The sequence below is a fragment of the Odontesthes bonariensis genome, chromosome 7 (assembly GCF_027942865.1).
Source record: "Odontesthes bonariensis isolate fOdoBon6 chromosome 7, fOdoBon6.hap1, whole genome shotgun sequence".
NCBI classification, from domain to species: Eukaryota; Metazoa; Chordata; class Actinopteri; order Atheriniformes; family Atherinopsidae; genus Odontesthes; species Odontesthes bonariensis.
The window spans coordinates 12,454,485-12,482,087 of record NC_134512.1 but is presented as its reverse complement, the minus strand read 5'-3'; the positions used below and the strand labels follow the sequence as shown (position 1 = coordinate 12,482,087).

The 27,603-nt window shown below is 39.0% G+C and overlaps 1 protein-coding gene across 5 annotated transcripts in view; it reads left to right on the top strand.

Moving 5' to 3' along the window:
- Window positions 1-27,603, top strand: part of brsk2a (BR serine/threonine kinase 2a) — a 174,329-nt gene that overhangs the window by 133,966 nt on the left and 12,760 nt on the right. For 4 of the 5 annotated variants that reach the window (XM_075469523.1, XM_075469521.1, XM_075469520.1 and 1 more), the window contains exons 5-14: window positions 694-810; window positions 6,937-6,970; window positions 7,083-7,151; window positions 8,633-8,779; window positions 14,048-14,079; window positions 16,408-16,572; window positions 17,781-17,878; window positions 19,542-19,692; window positions 19,936-20,001; window positions 26,411-26,471. In XM_075469523.1, the coding sequence (XP_075325638.1) occupies window positions 694-810; window positions 6,937-6,970; window positions 7,083-7,151; window positions 8,633-8,779; window positions 14,048-14,079; window positions 16,408-16,572; window positions 17,781-17,878; window positions 19,542-19,692; window positions 19,936-20,001; window positions 26,411-26,471 (940 nt within the window). The remainder of the gene's footprint in view (window positions 1-693; window positions 811-6,936; window positions 6,971-7,082; window positions 7,152-8,632; window positions 8,780-14,047; window positions 14,080-16,407; window positions 16,573-17,780; window positions 17,879-19,541; window positions 19,693-19,935; window positions 20,002-26,410; window positions 26,472-27,603) is intronic. The other variant, XM_075469522.1, reaches the window with a different exon arrangement.

Sequence of the window (27,603 nt, the reverse complement as noted above, 5' to 3'; positions counted from 1 at the left end):
TGTGCTGTCTAAAGTAGCCCTCAGCTTTGGCAGACATTAAAAGAGCAATGTAGTATGATTTAATACAACCCTCAACCTTGGAGGAGATGTTAAATGCACATTAAGTTGCTAACTGTACTCCTGTTTGAATACACACTCATCAAAATTAAGACTTTAACCTCCAACCCAGCAAAAACATATGTGACATGAGAGAGTTATTCCTCTCAGTGGTCCCTTTTAAAGTGGAAGATGATGTCCGCTGGATAGTATCCCCCTCGCTGTGTTTAGTGTTAATGAATGGCAGCTAATGAACACACTGCTGTGGCTGACTCCCCCTGACGCCCTTTTCTCAGCCAGTTTGCTGGTGACTGTCTGGGAGATGAGAGGAAGAGGATGAGGGGTGAAGAGCGAGGGAAACAGAAGGAGAAAAGGGCACAGCAGGGGGCTGTCACACCTTGTACTATCGCAGCACTGAGGTGGGAGCTCCATAGTATCAGCATGGACAGATCAAAGAGAGGTGTTGCACAGAGAAGGACGATCAGTATCAGACTGGGATGTTGTGTTCTTCTAAGCTCGGTGCATGGATATGATAAATAATAGACCCTTCAGTAAACATGTAGTCTCTCTCCTCAGTCAATTTTTTTTTTATAACTTTGATATGAGTGTATTCCTCTTTCACAAACTGAATTCTGTTTATTTTTCCCTGTCTTTCAGCCACAGGGATCTAAAGCCAGAGAACTTGTTGTTAGATGAGAAGAACAACATCAGGATAGCAGACTTTGGCATGGCCTCTCTTCAGGTTGGAGACAGTCTGTTGGAAACCAGCTGTGGGTAAGCACTGTCAAAAACATTGAAACAACTCTTTATTCGTGCATTGTCTTACTCGCAGCCTCTGCTGTTGAAATTCAGAAGATTCTAAGTTCTGAGGGTAGTAATATGTCATATTTGGAGTGGAGGTTTAATAACAAGTTTGCATGACTGAAACAAAGATGAGAAGCAACGTGGAATGATGTTTTCTAAGCATCCGTATTGTGCAGTGTTGATCTCTGGAGAAATTTTTTTTTAATGTCACTTCAAGAGTGTGCTGCCTGGCCCTGAGCAGAAATGCTCTCAATCTCTCTCCATTTCACTAAGGGCTTATGATCAAGCACTCACAAACACACAAGGTCTATTGATGCTATCACTATTATGAATTTGCTTGCAGAAAAAGTCACTTTCAGAGAAGCATGGCTGCAATTAAAAAAGGGCCTGCAGTCCCTATATTTTATGAGTGTTTTTTTTTTTTTTTTCTTTTTACCCTAAGGTATAACGAGCAGTACGGAAGGCCACAGATGATCATGGTTTACTTTTAGATTAATAAATCCATCGAGAGCAAAGATGAATCAAACACTGCATTACTGCACAGTTTCTTCTAAAATTACTTTCATTTCACTCTTTTCCGTGACAGTTATGGTCACACATTACAAACTTCAAACTTCAAACTCCCAGCCTGCTGTCGGGTTGTTGTCAGACAAAGAAGTGCAATCAAAGAGTTCAGCTTGGTCAATTTTGTGTAGTTGTGTTTGTGTCAAATTAGAATACATAATGTGTAGAACACAGTCAGTATTGTCATTGAGATGCCTCTCTTTCAGAACTCAATCAACAGATATAATAATACTAATGGGACTGTATATTTATGTATGTCATTTCCACAGAGGACAGGCAAGGTTTAGTTTATCCCCCAACCTTTAAAGCCCTTTTCCTCTCTTTGGTTGGTTCTCTCCCTGTCTGCCTCTGAAACCCTACTTTCCTGTGCATGCTCATTTCAGCATGTTTATGCAGACACATGCATCCAGCTGGAACTGTTGCATAATTTTTTCAGCTGTAGCTGTAATACCTAAGCTCTCATGACTCATTCGTAGAGATCAAGCCAACTGTATGTGTATTACAGTTATAAGAACTATGCAAATCAGATGTACAAAATTGATTAATTTTTCAGCAGTGATGACCACGCTGAATTGCTTCCATTCTCAGAAAGAGCCATATGTATTAGCTCTCACTCAGCAGTATCCTGTGAACCAACTCTATCTATGTTTTAAAGCATTCTGCTGTCACTCTGAGTAACTCTTTTATCCACTCCAGGTGCAGTACATCTGCTCAGTTCCCCTGTGTACATTTACAAAGTGCTAAAGGTACTTGTGGCCGTTGGTAACATAGAACCGTTACACAGAGACACAGATATATATATCAACAGGAGCTCTGTTTTTTCCACACTCTCAGCTCCGTCGTCATTCTGTTTGCAAGCATGCCTGAGAAATGTGTAAGCACTGTGTATGTGTGGAAATTTGTGTATGCTGGTGCCTAATACATGTGACACGTACTGTAATTGTGGTTATTGATTATTCATGCTCCTTTGACTGTCCCATCTCTAAGTGCAGATATGACACTTTTTAATTAAACACATTTATCTGGGTCCCCTCTCACTATGCAGCAATCTGACACAAATGTATTCCATTTGCTTTGGGTAATGGAGCTGTGTGGAGATGGGACTTGCCTCAGGTAGAGAAGGGGGCAGCCTCAGAGAGCATTCAGCACTCAAATACATGCCGCAGCCAGATGTATAGATGAGGAGAGCCACTGACAAGGACATACAAACATGAACCATGGACAACCTCTTTCTATATTAAAACAAGCTCAGCTGTGTGTTCATCCGTGCTTGTCGTTAATTTATTCTAGTTCTGTTGTAGTGATTGATTAAGGTAAATTATCTTGTAACAAACAGTACACATTTAGTTTAAAAATAAACATTTAGATGAAGAGGAGGTGCACGTCTCAGATTTTACTCAATATCTCCAAGTACATTACTGTTGCTTCCTTCACTGCTTTTAAGCTAATTCACAAAATCATGGTACAGCATGCTGTTCGAAAGACTCTATTCTAGGTAGGATCTGTAATCTTATGGTAAACACAGGAATGCTTATGGTAAAGAGATGTTGCTGCAGTTTTACAGTCTGACACTAATGTGCTCCTCAGTTTAAAGAGCCCATATCATGCAAATTTAAAGTTTTGTAAAGAGGTTAAATGAATGTGTTCATATAAAAAGAAAAATTATATTGTTTTCATTGTCTATATTGCTGTAGCACATCTTGTCAACTTCTATTTGAAAAACTCTGTTTTAGGCTTGTGTCTCTTAAAAGTCCCCACTCCTGAAAGGACCAGTCTTGGCTGTTAAGCCAGCTTGATGGATCGTTAATACAGAGTGAAGCCAATTGTGTCTTCCTTGCTGAAAAAATGCAGCCATCTCAGTAAGGACTTTGGTTTGCATGGCCATTCCAAATTGACACCACAGCTTAAAGATCATATCTTTACACTTTCAAAAATGCATTCGGAGCTTGGCACACACATCACTCGTGTGAAAGAGCTGGGCAACAATGCTGTTTTCGCATCCTGTCGTCTAAATACCGCTTGCCAAACCAACACCGTCTTACTTTCTTCCAGGTTAGAGAAATTGTAATGAAGCAATTTCCTTACAGTCAAAATAGTACCTTCAAAGCTGTAACTGATACCATTTTAACTTTGGACCCCAAACAGAAGAAATCAATCTCTATGTAACGTTACTGTCTATGTACCGAAACAGAGATGGCATGGGAATGAGACAAGTACCTGAAATTGTTGGATCAGCAACAGGGAAAGACCTCTGATTTGGTTAGTTCTACTTCCAAATGTGTCCATCACAGCCTAATACAATGTATAGTCCTCCACATAGTCCACTACAAAAATGCTAAATTTGCCAGAATGTACCTCATAGTTAGTGATGCCTGCAACAGATGCAAAAAAATCACATAACAGTCTGATTTTGTTTTGGTCTTATCTGCACTTTATACATGTGGGGATGTGGGGTGGAACCACAAGCCTTCTTGCTGTGAGGTGACCATGCTTTCCATCACACCACCCTTCAGCCCTAGGAAAGACCCAAAAAGCTGAATATGCACACTTTAAAGCTGCCGTCGGCAGGTTTTCAAAATTCCGAGTCTAAAGTCGGAAAATTCGAACTGATAAAACTTTCAGGTCCCTCCCCCTCTGTGGACGAGGTTGTGCACGTGAGTTCACACCAGTGTGCGCGCACGCAAGCTGGGGGCAGACTCACGCTCAGCATGGAAGACGTGGTTGGTGACTGTTCTGCTCAGATAATAGATCAATAATAAACCTAACGTGATTGGTTAAAAACAGCCAGGAGCGCTCGATTTTTGCAGGCACGATTATAGGCTTTAAAGGGAGCTACAGAATTCGGGATTTTTCCTAAACAGCCTATTTAATATTCTACTTCCAGAATCCCATGACAGTTCAAGCTAATATGACTAAAAAAAAAGTTGCCGACGGCAGCTTTAAGGCATCTTATCACAATATAGCTGCTTATGTCGCTAACATTAGTTTCTAGGTTTTTTTTCTAATAATGGCTGTGTCTCAAATGGTCTTAAAGTTTCTAAGGCCAGTGCATCGTTCTCTAAAACTTTGTAGCCTGAATCAGTTATTTACAAAGCTTGTTAAGACACAGACCAAAAGTAAAGACATAGTTATCAATACATCAAGCTTAGATCACTGGGAGACTGGAGTATTCATTATTATTCATTTATTCTTGTATTTTATTCTTTTAAGTTTTTTGTTTTTATTTTTCTGTACAGCACTTTGGTCAACTGAGGTTGTTGTAAAGTGCTTTATAAATAAAATTGGATTGGATTGGATTATGCTTTATCTAGAAAAAAAAAGTACTGCAGATCTTTTTGAAAAAGGGTCTGACAAATGGTCAGATATTTGGCAGAAGCATACAATCATCTCATAGTAAATGAATGGATAAAGTCATATTTACAGAGGAATCTAGACTGAATATTTCTGTCAGTAAGAGAAGTGTGTATTTAAGTATACAGACAAGTGAGAGAATGATGCCACAGTGTGTCAAACCCACAGCAAAACGTGCTGGTGGGAGCTTGTTTCTTTTTTGTCTTGTTACACCTCAAAGCTTTGCACGAATGTTTTGAAGATCAAAAATACCTAGAAGTGCCTATTGTCATGGACTTTCCTCCACAGTCACCTGGCAACTGGACCTGTGAAATGTGGCGTTTGAAAAGTGAGAAACCTAAACACCCCAGTCATTGCAAGAAGACATTTGGAACAGTGTCAGATCCTGCGGGGTAATATAGGTCATAAGGTTTGAGCAAACTTGTGAAGTCCATTCAGGGCGAGTGCTGCTACCATTACAGCAAAAGAAGAGGAAAACTAATACTGAGAAATATTAAAATGAGTGTACATTTTACAGAGATTATTTTTTCACACAAATTGTTGTTGTATTATAATTTTTAAAATGCTTTTTTAATATTAGTAGTTCACCTCACGCATTTTGACCCCACTGTATGTCTCAATTGCTGCTTAGTAGGTATCGAATGAGCAAATGGATATAAATTTGCAGTATATAGTTTCTATTCAAATCCTTTATACACAAGAACACCTGAGATTTTCCGAAGAATGTGTGAAGAGTCGTGTCCAGACTTTTTCTGTAGTTGCTGTTACACGAGTAATTCGCAGCAGGAGGTTTTCAGCTCGAGCTGTGCTTTCACTGCTGGAAATGTGAGGAATGGGTTAAAGGGGAATCTTTCTTTCTTTTTTGTTTTTCTTTTTTTTGTAGAGCTACCAGGACGCAGGACTGCTGGTTTTGTGTACTGCATGTGGAAGATGAAACCTCTCGATGACTGATTTTTGTGCTAATTTGATTATAACATGTATATCAGAAGAAAAGAGTATGAAGCTGCAACGTTTTCCAGCAACCCATTTTCTAACTCACAGTAAATGCTTTGGAAAATGTGCTGCTACCTTGTATGTTGTCTTACCCTCTGAGGTATGGAGCAAATGCTGCAAAACACCTTCATAAATTTAAGCAAGTTGCTTGTTTTCCGGTCTACGCCTTGACCAACCTCAAGCCTTTGTAAATATTGACTTTATGTTTATGCAGATGCCAACTGAGGCTTGCAGTTGAGGTGCTCATGAGACATAACGAGTGCAAATGTCTTTCTATTTTTTATGTTTGTTTTTTTCCATTCCTCACCCATCTGCGTAATGCACTATGACACGTGCAATCAGGACGGACTTATTTGCATAGACTTGCATTTCAACTTTCCTTATTGACATGGTGGAACTGTTGTTATGAGCCAATATTTTGACAGCTTGAGGAGCTGGGGTGTCAAGGCCAGTATTCATGAGTACACAACAAAACAGAAATAGTCTCTCATTAAAGTCAGATATCGTGGTATTAGGCTGAGTGAGAGAAAGATGCGCAAGACACATCTCATTATACTTGGAGGTTTAGGGAGAAAAGTGAATTGCAATGAAAGGCCATATAACATATAGCTTTTTAATCTAGTTCTTTATAATGTAGAGCTCTCATTTTTAACCAAGATAATTGATTTGGAAAAATGAGAATTTCAAAGTATGACAACAGTTTTGTGTTTTGAATGACACCTCTGCTGCGCTCATCTGTAGCCACTGTCTTAGGGAGCAGCTTTTGCGAGAAAGCTCCATAAATCTTCATATGATATTGATGTGTCAATGTAGTCACTGGCTTTAGTGTCAGTCCATCCAGGGGCTGTAAAGATTAGTGGGTCTGTTCACTGTCTGGTGTGAGAAGATGCCCTTGACTGAGCAAGCAGGAGGACATCCAAACACCCTCAGGATGTCTTAACTTCCTAAGAAAACCTTGATCTATGTCCAGTGGATACATTTGCTGTCTACTTTTGTGTTTTTATATGACATTTTATGCTTATTTAATGTTGGCTGTGTAATCAATCACTGTATAACTGACTGCTTTTGCAGTACAGCTGCACAATTAGAGAAGTTTTTAAATTACCTACATTTTTCTGGGGTCTTTTTATGTTTGTTTTTTTTCCCCCATTATATTCACTTTTTGTACTGTACTCTTTTCTATAACAGATCTCCACACTATGCTTGTCCGGAAGTCATCAGGGTAAGTAATTTTGTTTATTTTATTCAATTTATTTTTGTAAATAATAATGAATTTTAAAAAGCTATCCCCAACAATGTGTTCAACTCTGCCTCACAAACTCTGTTGCCTTCAGGGAGAGAAGTATGATGGAAGGAAAGCAGACGTATGGAGCTGTGGGGTCATTCTTTTTGCTCTTTTGGTGGTGAGTGTCAGCTTGTTCTTTACTGACTGATAGCGATTAGTCTGACATACAGTTTAAAATTCTCTAGAGAAGCATGTCATAGTATTTATTTATTTTTTTTTAGTATTAGTAGTTTTTTTCCTGTCACATCTAAATGTGTATCTCTAGCTTTATTTGACTGTTGTGCTGGATAAAAAGTGAATCTTGAAGAAGAAGGTATGTCTTTGCAAAACAGGTATTGAATTATGGTTGTCTTTTCTGGGATTAGAGGATGGTGTGAGTCTGAAGTTACTACCTCAAATTTAAACTCAGTTGTCAGGAAGTCCAATTTTGGGTTTTACCCAAAAAATGTTTCAAAGGCCCCTAAAGCAGATTGTTCTTGTGCAAGTTTGGATTAGAGAATAGTAGCATCTTTTTATTCATTATCCTGTACCCACACAGAAAGCTGTTTCCATAATAAGGTCTATTCTCTTGCTACATTATGTCTGTTGTTCCCCAGCCGTGCAGCCCTGAAGCTTTGTTTCATCAACAGCTGTATTGGAGTTCCTACACACTCCTGCTTCATGAATAATTCAGACAGCCAAGCTGAAAGAAGAGCGCCCAAAATAAATATCAACGCTGACATGGCAACTTTTCGCCACAGGCCCTCTGTATTTGTCATTGTTTTTCCTCTTTCTCTCTCACTCTCTCCATCTCATACGCATGTGCTTGCTTGTTTTGTGGACCTCTTTGTACTATTATGTTGCGTTAACCTGACGTTGTTTACCATTTTCTGATCGTGAACATTCTCTCGCTCCACAAAAAAGTTTCTTTGCCGCTGCTGTATGCCTGCAGATACAGTGCCATCTCTCCCGTTTTATTCTGCTGTCTGGCTCCGAGATAGCCATTTGTCTGATTTCGAGGGACACACGTACTCCCCAGCAGTTAGGCTGCGCTCAGATCATCTGTTACACAAGTCTACCCTCTTTTTTTTTTTCTACCTCTTCATTCCTCAGCCAATCTTTCTGTCTTTTTCCCCCTTTTCCTCCCCTCGATCTTCTCCTCTGGTGAAGGTTGCCATTCATCACACAGTCACATCTGTGAACTGTCAGCATTCTCTGATAAATGACTGTGATGAGAGAATGCGAAATGAACGAGGTAAATGAGAAATCTGGGTAATTATTAGAAAAGCCCTGTTTTCAGCTCACCGCTGTTTAATATTTATTTTGCGTCACACTTGACAGCAGAATGCTCTAATTGGAGAGTTGAACTGACTGAGAAAGCAATCGCATTCTTGAAGATGTGCAGCATTAAAACTATAGTTGGGGTTTTGTTTCTTCTGGCGAGGCTCATTAGTCATTCATAATCTTATTTTACCTCCTTTATGCTCATATGAAGGCTTTTTTTTCCGAAAAAATGCTTCTGTTATTATAAGTGCTAACTGTCTTCTCTACTTTTTCTTCTCCATGTGCAATTCTAGTATCTTTTTCTCTTATATGAACCATGCTTCTGTGTTTCTCCAGGGCGCCCTGCCATTTGATGATGACAACCTAAGGAATCTTTTGGAAAAAGTGAAATTGGGAGTGTTTCATATGCCACACTTCATCCCTCCAGACTGTCAGAACCTTCTCCGTGGCATGATTGAAGTGGATGCCTCCAAAAGACTAACGGTCAGTTCACTTGGTAACACAATATTTACATTATGATTTCTCTTATGTGTTTGTGCCTGTTATGGTTTTAGTTTGGCTCTTTCATTTTAACATACATGGCACAGGAAACATTGAAATGTTTTTTAACTATGGGCTACTAGTTTGTGCAAGGTTGCCTCGTGACAACGTAATAGACCTTTTTCATATCAGATATTTTAAATTGTCACTGCATGAAAAGTGCAGGTTTTATGGAGAATATGAAGACACGTCATGAGATGTTGAATGCTAAGATATTTGTGCTATCCTGTAAGGATTGCTCCCCTGTCACCTCAATCTGTTGTTTGCCATTGTAGCCTGTTAAGGTGTTTTTTTTCTGATTGCCCCAAAGTCCAACAATCTGTGCCAAAGAAGAACCCCCCCCAGAGCAAGTGGACATACAAAATGTCCTCGAAACATGCCAAGGCTTTATGTCAACTTCAAATTCTTTATAGTTCTCTCTTTGTTTTTCCAGCATTTTATGAAACATCTTCCCAAATGGATGGTGGCTGCCACAGCAGTAGACACCAGCTCGACATTTACTGAGACTAACTTTGTTATTTGCAATAAATTGTGCAAAAACACATGCTGGCAGATGTTACAAATATAGTATCTGCCTCACACACATGTTGGCACTTAAGTATGCATAATGCGCTAAATCTATGGCAGTACCCTGTGTCAAAGCCCCAACTGTGTGAGTACCCATCGCCTGAATTCCTGTGCAAAAGTGTTGGGCCTCTCAACCACTACCCAATTCTATTAAGAAGGGGAACCTCATTTTTTTTTCTACATTGAGACAACAAGAGCATATACAGCCAGATTCTTGTCAACAATTAGAGCAGGAGTAAGGGCTTGTTGAACAGTTAGTGTGGCCCCACAGCTCTGGTGTAACCATAATTTAGTCAGAGTGAGATAACGTAATCAAACATGAGCAAATAAGATGTTTTTCCAACGGCTTAAATTTTTTGGTGAATTCAAGATGCACGCATAGATGCCTTATACCAAATATTAATATGATTTATCTTTATTATGTTAACAGCATCCTCACATTCCTTTTATTGCCTAAACATGTATTGCCTTACACTATTATCAGCACTGAAATTTTACTTGCCATAATCTCCAGCCAGCAGTGCTTTCTAATTATGTTGTTGATACAGCTAATTATATTTTGATACAATTTGAAAAAGCATTTCAGGAAAATCCACTCTCATCTAATCTATGTTAAAGACGATCATCATTTTTCTAATTCAGAGCAGGAGAGGTAAAACTCCAAGGGTAGATGGCAGAGATACAAACACACTTAAACTAAAATGTCTATGAGCTCAGCACAGCACAGCAAAGCCAGCCATTGTCTTTTGTTTTTTGTTTTGCTGTTCTTTCTTCCTTCATTGAGTTTGAAATGTTTGTTTTATTGCCAGTTCTGTTTGAATTCATCATTGGGTCCATTGGGTGACTTCAGGACAGAACTGCTTCTTGTGTACACTCCCTTTCCTGTCTTATTGTTTACTCATCACAGTCCCGGTCCCTTTACACAACAACTGATCACCTAGGCAAAAAGGCTAGAGGAGGAAGTGAGAACATATGTGAAGGGAGTCAGGATTAGAGAGATAGATGAACAAATGTAAATGTAAATTAATTAAAATGGCCAGAGATCTGAAGTAGCAGATATATGCTGTTGCCCTTTATTCTTGCTCTCCCTTTCCCATTCAGAGAATGAAAGCACACAATATTCCAACAGTCACAAGTTACTGTAGTTGCGCACACGAAAAACACCACCCAAGATTTTCACAGAAGTACTGGACCCACGCTCGCTCTCTGGGTTGTCCAGGTATCTCTAATAATCAGTCCAACTGTTCTCACATACTTGCCTTTAAGGAAACGTGGTGACACCACAGTTGATGAATGTTGCTGCTTCATTTCTCCATGCCTTAGCTTATCTTTCACAACACAATGTCACATTGAGTAACATTAAAGTAACAGAAACCTGAGAGACACCAAGGCAAATATTCAACAGAAAATTCATTTAAAAAAAGATTAGAAAGCTGCAAAGAAAATTATATTCATATGAAAGACTCCTGGTAATCTTAAGGTACAGTACTTTAGATAAGCAGCATATGCTAGAAATATCACACCTTTTTATTATGCTGTATGCGCACGACACGCTTTATTCTTCTGTTCTTTCCACCTGACGAGGGCAGGTCACCCTGAGATCCGCAGATATGCCCACCAGGCACCAGCAATGTCCTCGATAAGGGTTACACATAAACCAAGCTGCTGGGAGAGAATATGCTACCTGTCTGCTTCCCTCTTTTGCATCAGGACTCCAAACAGACCTCTGGGGATGTGTTGTAACCTCGCAGAATGTCAAATAGCAACTTTGTTTGAGCATTCTTGCAGTTTAGTGATGACCGCCCAGTCAAGGGCAGGAATGAAAACATGAGGGAACTTGACATTATTTGTCTTTGCTTTGGATTATTTTTTCACGATAACGTTAACAATTGGTGCATTTAAACGATCAAAGTAAGACGTTAGCTGTTGGCTGTGTTTCAATATGGCTTTTGTCACCTTCTGCTAATTAGATTTACTAGTAGACGCACACAAGTACACACATGCCCGCTTAGTGTCTGGGTGGGAGGGCATGTATCCAAGCTCAAGGGGCTTAGCCCAATAAAAAAAATTATTTTTATTTCCTGTCTTGGTAGTTGGGGGCTTGAAGGCATCTGAGCCAACTGCTTTAACACAATCATCTCATCCTCACTATTGAAATGAACACAGGCACCTTGTGAGGAACTGTGTCCTCATGATATCTGGCTGATGAAGAGGCTTGGCTAGCTCATTACATTAAAAGAGTTACATTACATTAATCACAGACGGATAAAACACCCCAGAGGAATAGAGCAGATAGTTTCAAGGTTGCTTGACTGAAAGTAAAGGAATAATGTATTTTATGTGTCTTCATGAATTTCAGTTAATTTTCACATTAGAAATGAAAAAATAACTTTTGAGAGATGCACTGAAGCAAATTGTTTCAGTCCTTTGACACCAGTATGGCTTTTAAAAGCTTCCATTATTCAATTTTGGCTTGTCTTGTCAATGAATCTCTCCTGAAATAGGGCATATATGGACCTGCCTGTTAATTCTGCCTTGCAAAATAAGCTGTAACTACATAGTGAGTGAAATGGGGAATGTACTAAGCCTCGAAAAGATCAGATATCATAACAATGACAATCTGAAATATTATTATATGATCTGGGACCCTCTGCTGTTGTACACAAAGGGCCAAGACTGATTCCTGAAGACGTACATGACTATAAACTGATTAATACTTCTTCTGGATGTTTATTTTCTCTTTCATATACTCTGTATTAAGCTACACTTCCTTCTTGACTGTAATAACTGTTTTGTCAATATGTGCTATGTTCACTTCATAACAGAAAAAAAAAAAGAAAAAAGAAAATACATAGTGATTGAAGCCGAGAAAAAAAATGTAAAGATATAAGGCTTTAGCCCAACTTTGCAGCAATCATTTGTTGTTAAAAGGGAGCTATTATACTGATTTACTGCTATATTTCCATTTTGGAACTCATCTAAACTAGGTTGGCGTGATTCACAGTCACATAGAAACTCTTTGTTTGTTTTATGCTCTCCCCTTTCGTTGTCATTAACTTTATCCACTGTCTGAAACAGGCCATTTTTGATCATTTCTATTCAAGGAGAAATTTAGATTTAAAGCCTGCTTTTCTCTGACTGGCCACCTACTGGGAGTGTTTGTTGGTATGTTTTACCTGTAAATGTTGACTTTCAACATCTACATGTGGGTCACGTTTTTGATGTTCTGCTGCTGGTATTTTTAGGCCTACTTCAGTCTTAAATTTAATACTGTTACAATATACGTTCTTAAAACAAGGTATAAGATGTGCAATAAATAATGCTTAAAGGTACCCTTTTAGATAAGTCACAAGCCGTGATGAGCTGATGTCTGTCTCTGCCATAAGCAGCAGTGTGACTATGACTCATGTGGAGTCACAATCAGATCTGCACTTGTGTAAATGCAAGCTTATTGTAGCATCAATTTAATGAGTAAGCAAGGAACTAGATTCCAAAATTTGCACCCATACACACACCTAGCCCCAATATACAGCACTATTCCCTCCTCTTCAAAACTGCTGCCATTGGTAGTGGCACATTTAGAGTCTGGTTGATGTGTTTCTGCATTTCAAACCACATCACTTTCAAGCATGTTTGTGATTCGAGTCTCCTGCCTCCAGGCCTTAAATAAAAAGCAGAGAGATTGGGTCACCCTCTGCCTGTATCTGACAGCCAAGGTGTTTCTGTCAATACTTTGACCTCTAGATGAAAACGGGAGTCACCTGTTGTCAGTAACCACATTCTACCTGGTTCTGTTATTGCACTAATATTATATGAAGGCATTCATCAATGTTTCAGACCAAAGGTGGATCCTCTGGGATGGTGGAGACATCTAGACATTGATGGAGACATACACAAGCCCTCTGAATAAGTGACAATAATTAGAGCTGCTGTGTGTATCTCCTCTGGTTCAACGGTAGCATGAGCAAATTAAAAAGACCCAATGGTGACATTGATCCTGTGTCCCTCAGTGGACACTTGAAACACAGTGGAGTCATTGTAGTTGACATCTTTTTGTTGCCCTTTGGCTCGCTTTTTGTCTCTTTTTGTGTTTGTGTTATTGGCGAAAAACCATGTTGACTGTGTTGGTGACAAAGTGGCCACATTAGAAGTGTAATGACAAAAACAGTACTGAAAAAGCGAGTGTGTGTAAGTCAGAGTGATGGAAAGAGATTGAGAAAGGGCGATTCCCTTCAGACCATGGGGCTCGCCAGGGTCAGCAGTGTGTGTGAGGGAGATAATATTCTCTGTTTTTAGCACAGCTGTATCACCTCTTTCCCTTATACTCTTGCTGCACCTCTGCCTGTCTCTCTCTTTTTGTCAACACATTTTCCCCCGTTGACAGTATTAATATTTGAAGGCCTCATTGTTTACTTCAACTGTTGGACCTACCTGTATTTATTCCTGGAGTGGTACCTTTAAGCTGGTAAGCTTACTGAAGCCATATTGTACCAATTCTTTCTGTGCACATAAACTTGCTTTCACTTCGCTCCTTAAAGATTTTGTTGACTTGAAATATTTTTTTTATTAACAAATTAGGAAATTATTGCAATGATTATCCTTTTGTGTTCTGATCTGCATTTTCCTTCCTTGTGTCTTTTACAGTTAGAACAGATCCAGAAGCACACGTGGTACATGTAAGTACTCATTTATCTTTTCCACCTTTGTGCACACCCACTCTTGTCATTCATTGGACAGTCCTGCATAGCTCGTTGACCTAAAGAAGGATACTGTGTGAAAAACGACTTTGAGCTTCAGCCCTACACATGAGAGTACACTTAAACAGGGCATGCCTTTACTGTAGGGGATGTGTGGGTAAATTAGTAGTGCATGAACAAAGATGTGAAGCATATGGTGAGGGGAACAGCAAGAGAGCCAGATGAAACGACAAGGGATGTAGAGACTGAACCCACCTAACCTCAGTGTACCCATCGTTTAATATTTACAACAGTGTGCATCGACCTTTTCAAGCTAACAGAAAGAGAAGATGAGAAAATTTGAGGTAATGTCTTGCACTCTTCTCCATATTTGGTGGAAGAGTGATGTTCCAAACATAGTATTTTATTAGGGAAACATTTAACATTATCTGCTATAAATATGATGCATCTAGTAAACTGTATACAATTTGTTTAGTTTGAAATGCCTTGTATTGTAATCTCCTCCAGATAATAAGATTTTTATAATAATAATGTTTTGGATATACACAAAGATAGATGTTTATTTCAAAGTGATGACATAGATGAATTATGGGAGCAAAGTGTGAGTTCTGGAAGTGGCTGAGTTATGGTTTCTGTCCTGAACTGAAAGATCATCCAAGCAGACAGCAAGACTGATAAAAGAAACCAGAGGAGACAGGAGCTGGGAGACGAGACTAATGTAGTATGAGTTGTCAGTGAAGAAGTTGCCTGCCTGACTGTCTCTGCACAGCAGGGTGGCTTGTCAACTGACTGGTGGAATGAATGAACGAATGAATGAATTAGAAGGAATGTTTTTTCTGATAAATTTGGTTGATTTCCTGAGGGAACCTGTCTCTGTTCAGGATATGCACAGTCGGTGTGCACAGATCACCAAACTAAAACTTTTCACACAAATCCAAGTGAGGAAAAAATAAATAAATAGACCAAATTGTCATTATCAGATTCACAGTTCCCAGTTTATTAGGTGTACCGCTCTTAAACTAAGTTATTACAGTGTCCTTAAAGTATATCAAGCCTTGAAAATAATAATATTAAATGCAGTGTACCACGATCTTAATAAAGCGTGCTGTCTCCAGAAATCACAGTCACTTCCGTCATACATATACATGCTTGTGAGTCCCTACCATGTCTGGAGTAAGCAAACATCCATTTTCCGTGCCACTACGTAAACCTCAGTTTTTAATTAACAAGAAGAATGTTAAGACTAGCTTCAATCTTGCTGTAGACTACAAGCTGCTCAAAAGGGTTAAGTTAAGTTAGGTTTCATTCTTGTTTTTCACAGCAGTTCTGTTGCAACTGTGATCCCCAATAGTTTTTCTATAATTGTACGTTTCACCATTAATAAAGGTAAACATTTTCAACTTTATTAAAATGGTTTTAGAAAGATTAGATCAGCACAGTCATTTAGAAGTTATGAAAGCTTGATTTATCATTGAGTTATTATCCAGTAATAATTTTTACTCCCACCATCAAATGTAATTCCCACATACTGGAACAGTATGGAGTTACTTGGGGTAAAGGCAGCACTGCAGTTCTAGTTAATAAGTTCATGGTACATAAATAGATAACAGGAGATTTGTGCTTTTCTGAATGCTGTTGATGGGGTTCATGCTTCACTGAGCTCACCAGAGGAAAAATAATAGATTCAGGGAATGAAGTAATGAGGAGCATATTGACTCAAATCTGTTTAAATATCCGAGTCTGTGTGTATTGGCACATGTGTAGAAATGGAAGATGTGTTCCTTCTTTTACAGTAGATATCTAAAAAAAGAGATCATCGAGAAAATGGTGTCAGTGTAGTTTAGCTTTTCATTTAAAGGCTTGCTGGTGTACCCCCTGGAAACATCCAGACAAAAAGAAAGGAACTTAGACAAAGGATATATCAGGGAGAGTGCTTGTAGAAAAGGAAGGAATAATGAAGAAACTAAGTTAGTAAAACAAGCCAGAACCAGAAACCAGATTGCAAAACTCTGACTAAGTCAGTTGTGTGGATGTCTGCATCTTGGAGAGCATGACGTCCCCTTCTCACCTTCTGAAACTCACATTCAAAATGACTGCGTATGTGACTATGGAAGGTTTCTTTTTATGCTAAAGCAAGGTCATAATTGAAATAATCTAGTGTACAAGAGTAAACATACATTGAAACATTGCATATTGTACTATACAGCATATTTTTCTGCTTACTTGATGTCACAGGAGTAGTGGACCAAAATAGCTGACTGTTTAATTATTTGTGTTGATTTTTCTTGATTTATTTTTTATTCCCAGAGGGGGAAAAAATGAACCAGAGCCAGAGCAGCCCGTGCCCAGGAAGGTGACCATCCGCAGCCTGCCATCTGCAGATGACATTGATCCAGACGTACTGGACAGTATGCACTCCCTGGGCTGCTTCAGAGACAAAAACAAGCTACTGAAAGACCTGCTCTCAGACGAGTGAGTGAATGGAATACGGAGGGATGGGAAAGAGAAGAATGAAAGTCAGAACTTTCAAATATGCAAGTATTATATGCAAGCAAAATAATGGGAAAAGTGAAACGGCTTAAGAAAGGGAGAATAGAAGGGGATACGGAAAAGGTAGAGAGGCAACTGCCATGAAAAGGACAGGTTTGTTCTAGTGTCGGAGTGCATAGTCAGCCTTGGATTTTCCCAGCTCTTATGAAATCCTGTGAAGCTGTCGCTTTTGATGTCAGAAGCCATAGATCACTTAACTGTTATCACACTGCGCTTACACCGCTTGCCACTGGATACGTTCTCCCCAAACTTATCCATGTTTGCACCGTGAACACGCTCATGGGTCACATTTTTGATGTTCTGCCGCTGTTATTTGTGTCTCAGTAATATGTGTTTTCTTCCTTTTAATACACATTTATGTTAGAGATTCTTACCCTTCAGGCTTTGCTTTTAATATGTTGCACTTTTGTTTTCAGAATTTAGCCCAGCCTTTCTCATTTAATGCTAAAAAAAGCATTGCTCGATCACTGTGCCCTTTGGCAATTTCCTCCATTTTCTTCCTCTCTCCTGAGAGAATCTGAGAGAATAGTGCTGCATGGGAGAAAAAATCTATGATCTCGATCTCCCTTCCTCTGGTTCATTTTAGCTGAAGTTGCAGGTCCTTGTCTTGTTGCCTCCTACTGCTTTCCAATCTGTCTTTATTTTAGAGGGCCAGTCCCCGGGCATTTTCATCGAGAATGTTGCATAGAGGCTAAAGACATTATATATTCCTCATTCTCAGAGAAAGGAAAGGTCGAGCTCGTAAAGTTTTGATGCCTTCATTAGACGTAATACTTACCAGCAGGCTCTGCATGCAGAGATGGGCTGTATTGTAAAGAAAATATATGCATTGTTCAATGCGATGCTTAATGATCTGTAACACTGAACTTTTGTTTCAAAGAGGAAAGCTATTTATAATGAGTTTCACTGTGCACTCAAAAAAAGATTAAGGGAAATTAATCATTATGTAAGGATATGCGGTTTAATGTCACACGTGTACAGTATGTTTAGGATTTATATATTTAAATATATTTTTGTGCACTCCCCGGTCTAATTATGTGCATGATATTGTTGAAACTATGTAGGCCGTTTAGCCTTTTTCAGTCTGTAAAAAGACTTCCTCAAGCATTTTCATTATCACTTCTTTCTAGAGAGAACCAAGAGAAGATGATCTACTTCTTGTTACTGGATCGGAAGGAGAGGTACCCAAGTCAAGAAGACCAAAATCTTCCCCCTCGCAATGAGATTGGTGAGGCCTGGAACGACAAAAAAAAGTGCACACTAAGAATGTTACGAATAAAAAAATGGAGCAGCTGAAAGAGATGTTCAGAAAATGTTCAAATATATTATTTATCTGATGAAAACCATTGGTATGATCTGGCTTTAGAGGGGGGGGTTCCAACAAAGAAAAATTAAACAAAAACAATCAATTCAATTCATTTTTATTCATATAGCGCCAAATACAACAGATGTCATCTCAAGGGACTTAAATAATAAAGTCCAATTCAAGCCAATTGGAATTCAATTCATTGTAATCATAATTATTTATAAAATAATCCAATTCATTCATATAGAGCCAATTCAAAAACAATTTCCTAGCTAAGTAAACCAACAGATTGCACCGAAACTTGTCTTCAGTCCAATCTCCCGTCTTGAGCGTGCCTGAGGTGACTGTGGAAAGGAACGATTCCCTTTTAACAGGAAGAAACCTCTGGCAGAAGCAGACTCAGGAAGGGTGGCCATCCGCCTCGACCAGCTGGGGTTTTAGAAGACAGAAAAGAGGGGAAAAAAAAACACTGTAACACCATTCAAAGGATATCTGTTGGAACAGGGAAACACGAGTTAATGACCACAATAATGTCACATGTACATAATATCATTTGAGAAATTAAACAGAGTAAAGTGAAAGGGAAAAAGAGAGTAAAGTGAGGAACGGTGTGACAGATGAGGCCCCACAGCAGTCTAGGCCTATAGCAGCTTAACTATGGGATGTTTAAGGATCAACACTGAAAGAAAAAAGAACAGCCTTGGACTTGATAAATGTAATAGATCAATGAATACATTTTTAAAAAAGGAAAGGGGAGACAGTTTTGCAGTCACAAGCATGTGAGAATTCATGTGACTGCAATAATGAACATTTCTGACAAAGCAAAAGAATGAGAGAGAGCAGCTTATTTCCATCAGAAACCATAAGTTTGTGTTTTTCTTCAAGTTACCAAGGCTTAGTACACACAAACTGATGAAAAATCACTTCCACACAGCACTGTTTGGAAACATATCTCTGTCGACACAAAAATTCAGTTTTGGATCTGGTCCAAAACTGGTGATGTTTGCATTGGGCTGTGTTGCTGGATTGTTGTCTTATGTAGCAGTGGACTAACAAGTTCTGATGCCTCTGTTTTCCCGATATAGTCAGCTTGTTACTGTTGTTTATTGATTGATTATTGTAAACAAACTCAAACACTCAAATTAACTCATCAAGAAAGATACCACCTGTGCCTTACAACCAGGCACAGATTTCCACTCAGAGAAATCTGAGTAGACAGAGTCAATTTACCTAGACTCCAAACAGGGTTATTTTTCTGACAAGAGCGCTCGAATAGTAGGAGTATTATGTACAAATGTGTGCGTGTGTCTACTGTTAGATACCAACATTTTGATGAATAGATTCCTCCTTCAGTGAATGTGATGCAGTCAATACAGTTGCCATTAGTTCAAGGTCTGGGAGGAAACTGTTACTTACTCTCTATTAGTCAGAACGTCAATGTGATCAGTGCTTAACATTAGTCAAACTCTCACACATATGCATGCAGCACACAGAATGCTCAGTACGTAGAAATACACACACTAACACGTAGACATGTCAGGTCAATTATGTTTATTCGCAACTGATGTTTTGCTCTTTGAAACAGATCCTCCAAGGAAGAGGGTGGACTCTCCCATGTTGAACCGTCACGGCAAGAGAAGACCAGAGAGGAAGTCCATGGAGGTCCTCAGTGTTACAGACGGAGGTTCACCTGTACCAGCCAGGAGGGCTATCGACATGACACAGCATGGACAAAGGTAGAGTCTACATGGTGGTGGGAATTAAAAGAAAAAAAAAATCAATATGTTTATGAATGAACAAATAAAGATGGATTTAGCTATGTGGGGTTGTCGGTGTGTGTGTGTGTGTGTGGAGGAGGATCTCTCAGCCCAGCAGTGTTTCAGCTGCTCTGACAGTGAGTCTGTATCAGCAGACTTCATTGCGGACAAACATAAACAGAGACTGATTCTCTGCTCACTTTGTCTCCTGTCTCACTGTAGTAAATCAGTGTACAGTAAAAGCTTGGATATTCCTGATGCCAGAACAAAATGCAGCAAAGAAGAAAGGTATTCACGTGCCACTCACTCCTGATCCTTTTCTTTCACCCCCATTTCTTCCCCTTGTCCTTCAACCCCCCCCCTCAGCAAAATAGGAAAAAGATGCAGCGGTGGGTTCTGCTGAGTGATTCTTTTTGCTACGAAATGTGACGGCTTTAGGGTATATTTCAAACAACATTTCAACATTTCTAACTCATTTAATGTTTTTACAATGGCAGTTCTGAAAGTTTAACTTTACTCTTTTAATTAATTAAATTCTGAAACTTAAGAAGACTGTACATTTGCAATTCAGAGCCTGAATATCAACACCCCCGCCCGTTCCAGCATTAGATCAATTATCTCTTCCTCTCATAATCTGAATGCATTGATAATCAGTTCTCCCATACTGTGTCCCACTTTCTCCAGTTGCAGAATATTTCTCCTTTTTGCTATTTTAGAAATCCTCGAATCATGCCAGAAATACACCCCCACAAGGCACAGCGCACTGATTTAAAATCCTTTTCCTCATCTTATTTCAACAACCGATGTATCATCACACCACACATTTCTGCTCAGGGGCAGTGACATTTGTGACAGCAGGGAAGATTGAATCTGAGCGGGTGATCTGCCTAATGATAGTAAGTTCTGCTGGAGTGCTGGGAATATCTGTGATATAGAACATAAATGTAGATAGATGCAGGAAGTTCATGTAGTATATAAATAAAAAAATCTGAAGTCATAAAGTTGAACATTTTTCCCTTAATGTCAGATAGAAGATTGAAAACATGTCGAAATAGAACTTCACCAGAACAACTACTGCAGAATATCAATAATTTCCCCACTTCTTCCCACAGATTGGGATCACTTTAGTGGATTTAAACCTATTTCAGTAACTCCCACCTCTAAACATTTTTGTTTTATTCTGTTCATCCTCTGGTGTCTCTGAATTTTTCTGTTTCATCAATGCCTCTTCTCTGCTCCATCCCTTCAGGCCATCCAAGACTTATTGCGTCTTTGTTTAAAGGTTGCATTAGTGAAGAAGCTGCTTTCTTCTGCCCTTCATTCTGACTCAGTTGTTTCAGTCATGCCTAGAATCCCAAACTAGGCAATAAGAACACCACTTTGTATATGACAGAACCACTGAAAAATGTAAATCACAAGGACACTTAAAAGACCATTTGGAATATTTGTTTGAAATCTGCCATTTAGGTTTATGTACTTAATTCTGAATAGAATCACTCCTCTACCTGAGGTAGCAGCATATGAAATGGGTTCCCATCTAAATTCTTTAAATAACAGCAGTTCCAAAAAGGTTTGTCTGCATCTTTCTTCTAATGCTGCTATATATGAGCTTTGCTTTTAGCCGTCTGCACAGATTTCTTCCAGGGGCTCCTCCCAACACTTTTTATAGCACCTTTTTAGCCTTCCTGTGGTCCCTTGTGTATGGCTGACCTTCACTCCCAAACGCTCCCGCTGTTAGTACGGAATTGCTATGCTAATGTGGAAATGCCGCAAGTTTTACTTCGTCTGGCCTCCTATCAGCTGTTGTAGATTGGAGGTGGGAGGGGGGCTGCTATTCCACAGCCACTCTGCCTCCAAATCAAATCAAATATCTCCCGTGCTATATGGCTCCTCTTTCTTCACTACAAATTAGAACTCCATCTGATCAGTGGGAAGGCGGGACACGTTAGTGGAAGTCTGTGTGAATCCGAAATTTTGGAGTTTTGTTTTTTGTTTCTTTAGAATATAACTTTTTTTCTCTTTTATCACATGCATGTGTATGCTTTGTTTGACCATGTACGTGCTTGTATGTGCATAGATGCTGGTGTTGGCGAAGCACATGCGGAGCAGAATAATGTCCAAAGATTTGACTGACTTTCTCTGAACCTAACCTTATCTTCCCACAACAGCAAACTTTTGCTGACAGTGCAAAAGATTCTTAGAACTTCAGATCAGAGAGCTTCAGACAGAGGACTGACTTTGAAACATGTGTTTTGACAGGATAATTTTAAGCCAGCATGAAGAGTGAAAAAGAGGGGAAAGTTTCTTAAATAACGTAACTCAAATGTCTGAACTTTAGTCCTTATCCAGTATTTTGCCTCACATATCTCATGAAGGCTGTTACAATACTTATGACTTGTGATTTAACTGCTCCTGTGAAGTATAATTGAATAGATTCATGATAAATGCCACAGTGGCTGTGTTGCACACTAAAACACATGGAAATATCCACATGTGAATTCTTTTTCTATTCTTCATATACCCGAGTGGATCTTAAAAAGCATATTTAAAATTAAACTCAAAGCACAAGATATCCTGCTGATTTAATTTTAAATCTTAACATGCCAGGAGAAATGAAGGGAGGTTAATGATATGTAAATGAAATATGGAAAAGTACTGGAGTGTGGAGAAGAGAATATCAATAGATTTTTACTTTTACAGATCTGCTCTAGTTGCCTCATGCAGTTTGAATGTAGAGTAGTCAGAACAGCTTTAATAAGTCCAGCTCACCTGCTAATTGTTGACACTAATTTATTTAAGAGGCTGAAGTGAGCACAAGTAAAACACCTTTAACACAAATCTCAACTGAAAAACAAAAACGCAGGGTTCTTCCTACATTTAGAAATTTTAGGAGCTTAGATGTGAAAATGAATGCAATGAGTCCTCAGGGAGTTTTTTCATGGCTCAATGAAGGAAACAAATTTAAACTGCATGTTGATTTACATGAATATCTACTCATGTGGAGCCTAGTAGTGGGACAGTCGGTGACAGAAAGATAGCATAACTTTTTCCACTTAACTTTACATCAATAGCAGAACAGCAGTATTGTGTTTTTGGCGTACGTTCACTTGCTGTTTGGATCCTGGCAACACTATCTTTATTGCTTCCATTTTGTTTTATTTCAGTCCATGCCCTCATCTGTGAATATGTTGTACTTGTTCCATCTCCCACAGCCCAACATTAGTACCCCACAGGTGCTTTGGATGAGTCTCACATGAGGACATGGGGCCTGTTCCAGAATAGGCTTATAGTAATTAAGTGATGGGTAATGGGCACACTATGATATCGTGTCAGAACAAACAAAAACACATATAAACACTTGTTCCTGTTTTCTTCTAAAGAGGTTTGTTCCAAGTTGCCCAGATTTTGAGATACATTATGAATTTATTCAAATTTGATTGTGATACTCAGCAGTGAAAGTTTCAGTTGCACAATATGAAAATATCTTCTCACAAGTAAAAAGCCTGCATCAAAAATTGGGTCATAGTGTTTGTTGTAAATTAATCATTACTCAACTCTGTGTTTTTTGTTTCTTTTTATGAATTTAGATGTTAAGTGTGGTAGAGATGGAGACAGTTTTAAGGAAAAAAGGGTGGATGAATAAATGTGTGGATAGAGTACAACAATTTTCTAAAAAATCTGCTGGAATACAGGAATAGAATACTTTGTAAATATACTTGCCCAAAATTTTCCAGCCAAATTGACAGTAATGGAAATTTCAACAACCAATTTTAATGGTCTTGTCACACATCACCTTCAAGCTGGGACTGATTAATCTTGTTGAGCAGTGGTGCCATGTGCAAAGTGCAACATCATAGTGGGTGAGTTGAAGTGAAGCATCTAAGTGTGTAATAAGGCAAAGCCAGCATCAAGGAACGAACCACTCTAAGCAGTGACGCTGTTGTCACTCGGCTGATTCCATGACTCTGGCTTGTTGTGCAAGCACACACTGATGCAGCACTTAGTCAACTCTGTCTGGTCTCTGTGAATTAACAAGAGATGGCTGAAGGTTTTTTTTTTTCTTTTTCTTGTATTTGTGTGTTCTTGCAATGATGATCCAACTAATGTGTGAAAAGGCCTGATCCCCTTTTTACTCTGTTATGATAACCAAAACACTATGTCAATAGTAAGTTTTTATTCATACTTAGATTTAGAAGATTATTAGAAAAGGTGATTGGAAAGGAAAAACAAATCAAAGCAACAAGACTTCAACTGATGCGCAAACGTTTTAATGTTACTTGAGCTGGGTTTTGCCTGTTTTGAAGAAGACTTTGTATTCATAAGAGGGAACACATTAGTGAATCACAGCTCAGAGATTAAAATGGTATGACTCAGCTGTTTCCTTTCTGTGATTACCTTTATGGGACTGAGGGATGTCTTATGATACAATATCCCAGATATCATCAGAGAAGAAAAGAATTCCTTAAGAGCACTGCCCTCCCCTTCCTTTTGTCCACTGCACGTGTTGTTGATTTTTCCTCTTTGAGGTTTGTTTCTGGGTAGAATAACTACTAGTGACATAGCCTACACTGCCACCCCCTGGTGACATGACCCAGCGTTGTTTATTCAATCGAAATCAGTGTCTGACTAAAGTGTCTGATTCACAACCAAAAGCATCTGCTTCTATCTTTTTATTATCTTTATGCTTGTTTGTTTATTGGTTTTGATTTAGAACATCTTGCCACATTTGCTTCTTTAGTGACTGGAAACCCAACTCGTGAAAAATATGTTATGTTCAGGTTTTGAGCGTTTGTGTGCTCCAGTTTTGCTTGGATTACTCAGTTAGCATATATGCATGTCTCTAGTCCTCTGGATTCAACATCTAGATTCATGACACCAAAACATAATCAAAATACTTAAATACTCCAAATGTAACCAGGCTAATCGTGTATATTTAAACACAATTAATGCACGTATCATCCAGATTAACCTGGACTCTGGTGTAACATAAGCAAGCATGCCTATATACAGACACAGAGAGAATAGCTGTAGCTCCAACATCACCTTTAGCTCAGATTTAATAACATGTTGTCCTGATTTTTTTCTGATACATGATAAATGATTCCCAAGTTGTTTTGGTGTGTCTGTGTTGTACAGACACAGCTAAGGTTACAGATGGTTATACTGTACAGTATAACCATCTGTAACCTTAGCTGTATAGAGCTGCTGGTCCAGCACTAACAGATGCAGAGTGCTTCAAACAATATGCTCATAATGGACTGAGGTTTTGGCCATGCTTAGATTTAGTGTACAAACATGTCTCAGTGGATTGTTGGACATAAATGTAAATGATGGCAACTGTCTGGTCAGCTGCTCGATGAAATAAGAAATCTTAGCCAGCATGGTTTCAGTATCGCCGACTCGTGTATGAATGAATGTGTGGAAAAAATACACTCATAGAGTGGAGAGTGGGGATTCACAAAAATAACTTGGCAGTGGGTGTTCCTAAATTTTCCTCTCCCTCTTGGTAGTTGTTTATGTCACTTCCTCTGTTATATTTTTGTGTCTGTCACTCTAAGAAGGAATATTCCAGATCAAGTTTCACTCCTTTGTTTAGGAGTTGTTGCATTTGGAATGAGTTGTACTAATATAATAAGATATGATAGGGGATATAAGTTTTGTCTCGTAAAAATAACAAGACACTCTTGTAGGATTGCTCTAACATTAGGCACACTACTAAATCTGCAGCATGCTAATCCACCCTCCAACTTCTCATCCCACCATCCTTCCTTTCCAATTTCTTCCAACCCTTTTAAGCTCATTGATTTATACCTCATATTTGTTAACAAGGACTTAATCTCCAACTGGAAAACTTAAAAAAAAAAAAAAATGGCTAAAGTTTTTATCTTCATACAGTATATGTTCAGAGAGAAGTAGAACATTTGTAAACTCACTTGTTCACAAATGCATCAATGCTGAGATGCAGAAAGAGATGGATGGAAGGAGGAGGGGGTATTATTAGACTGAATGACAAAAAGGAGCAGTGTTGTGACAGTGAGCAGCTGGTGTTTCCAAGTGTTGACAGGCGCTGTTTTTGTGTGTGTGTGTGTGTGTGTGTGTGTACATGTGTGCGCTTGATGGAGACAGATTGTGCTGTGATTGTTCATTTCTGAGCAGGACTCTGCTCATTGGGGTTATTGACGGCATCTGTGAGGGAAAAGACAAACATGATAAATGGCACTCGACCAAATGTTCCTCTTTATTCTCCCTCTCAAGACATTTCCATGGCCTACAGGCATAAAAACTATTTGATTTATGTAAAAAAAAAAAGCTGTAGAGGGAAAGGAAGCTAGTTTGAATGGTAGTCTGTGAAAAGTTACCAATTGATTTGTGAGATCAATACATTTTAACCTAAAGTTTAAGTGGTGGGACACTAAATGCTGGGAGCCAATGCTAGTAATGTGTATTGTCAAGTCTGCGCTGCTGTTACTGTGTTGTAGTGCATTTACCGTCTTTGTGTGAACAGGTGTTGTGTTTGCAAAGGATGTCATAGCAGTCTATGTTCTAAGAATGACTTGCTGCTTTGCTTTCTAACAATACACTACATGTAACCAGCTTCTCGCCTTTACCCGTGGTTATTGAAAAATGGAACAAGTCACTGGTTGATCCTGTAAATCACTTCTGCCCCTTTGTGTGTTGTCACGTGTTTGTGCCACAGGTCACGGTCTATTAGTGGAGCCTCCTCTGGCCTCTCCACCAGCCCCCTCAGCAGCCCACGGGTAAGTCATAAGGCTCAAACTCACATACTGTATAACACACTCGTACTGGATAATGATGTTTTTGTCATCAAGAGAAAATAAAGATGTGCATCCATGTAAATGTGGTGTTGGTGCACCTTTCCACTGATTTATTATGAACAAATAGTATGTTTAACATCTCCTTAAGTTCTTCTCAAAGAGGTTGGTATCCACAATGATTACACACTTCTACAACTTCTGAATTTGCATTAGTTATTTCTCTGTCCATTCTGTTTGGGTGTTTCTGCTAACCCCCAAAAACACATTGAACACACTCGGGGGATGTGACAGCACATCAAACTTTCTCCATCCCTGAAACCCCTTTTCTTTTTTCCATTCACTCAATATCCACCCAAATTATTATCCCTTCCTCTGTTTTCTGTTGCGTGAGCTCTGTGGAAATCCAGTTCAGGGGATGCTTTAGAAAATCCCCATTTCCTTGCTCAGAGCTGGGGAGCATGAGGTAAACTTTTCCAGCTGACTAACCTGAGTTGGCTCAAGATTAGCCTGGATCCCAAGACGAGCTCCTCACACCACACAAGGTTCTTTCAGGCTGATCTGAAAAGGAAATTGATTTCTTAGACGTACCCAAAGCCTAGATCATAGCTCTCAGCAGGGGGCTCTGCATGGGGTTGTTTCTCAGACTTTTCCAAAATGGGGTTGGTGTTTAAGACAAGTAGTGGAGCACGGCTTTTAATTTTTACCAATTTTAAGTCAAACGGATGGGTTAACCTGCGAGGGAGCCAGAAATATCTCATCAGAGATGCTACCTTCCACCTGTTATTGAGTCTGTCCCAGTTGTCTTAACATCTGTCTGCGTTTGCTTGCTTTTCTCTACTATCATAGCCCTGTATGTTTTATGAACGTAAGGTCCATCTTTTTATGAATATTGTTTGGACTTTTTTTGATTCTGTGCACATTGCTTGCTGACATTGTTTTTGCCATTTTAGTATTGTTTTGTCTTATTTTGATATGAATGGTTTAAGTTATGATTACTTTTTTGTTTGTCTTCTTTTTTTCACAATTCCTCCACCTTTCCCGTGTGTGTACATTCCTCACCTGCTTCTTTATTCTTTGGCTGCTTCTACCTTTGTCTGTGCGGTTCTTTGTTCTG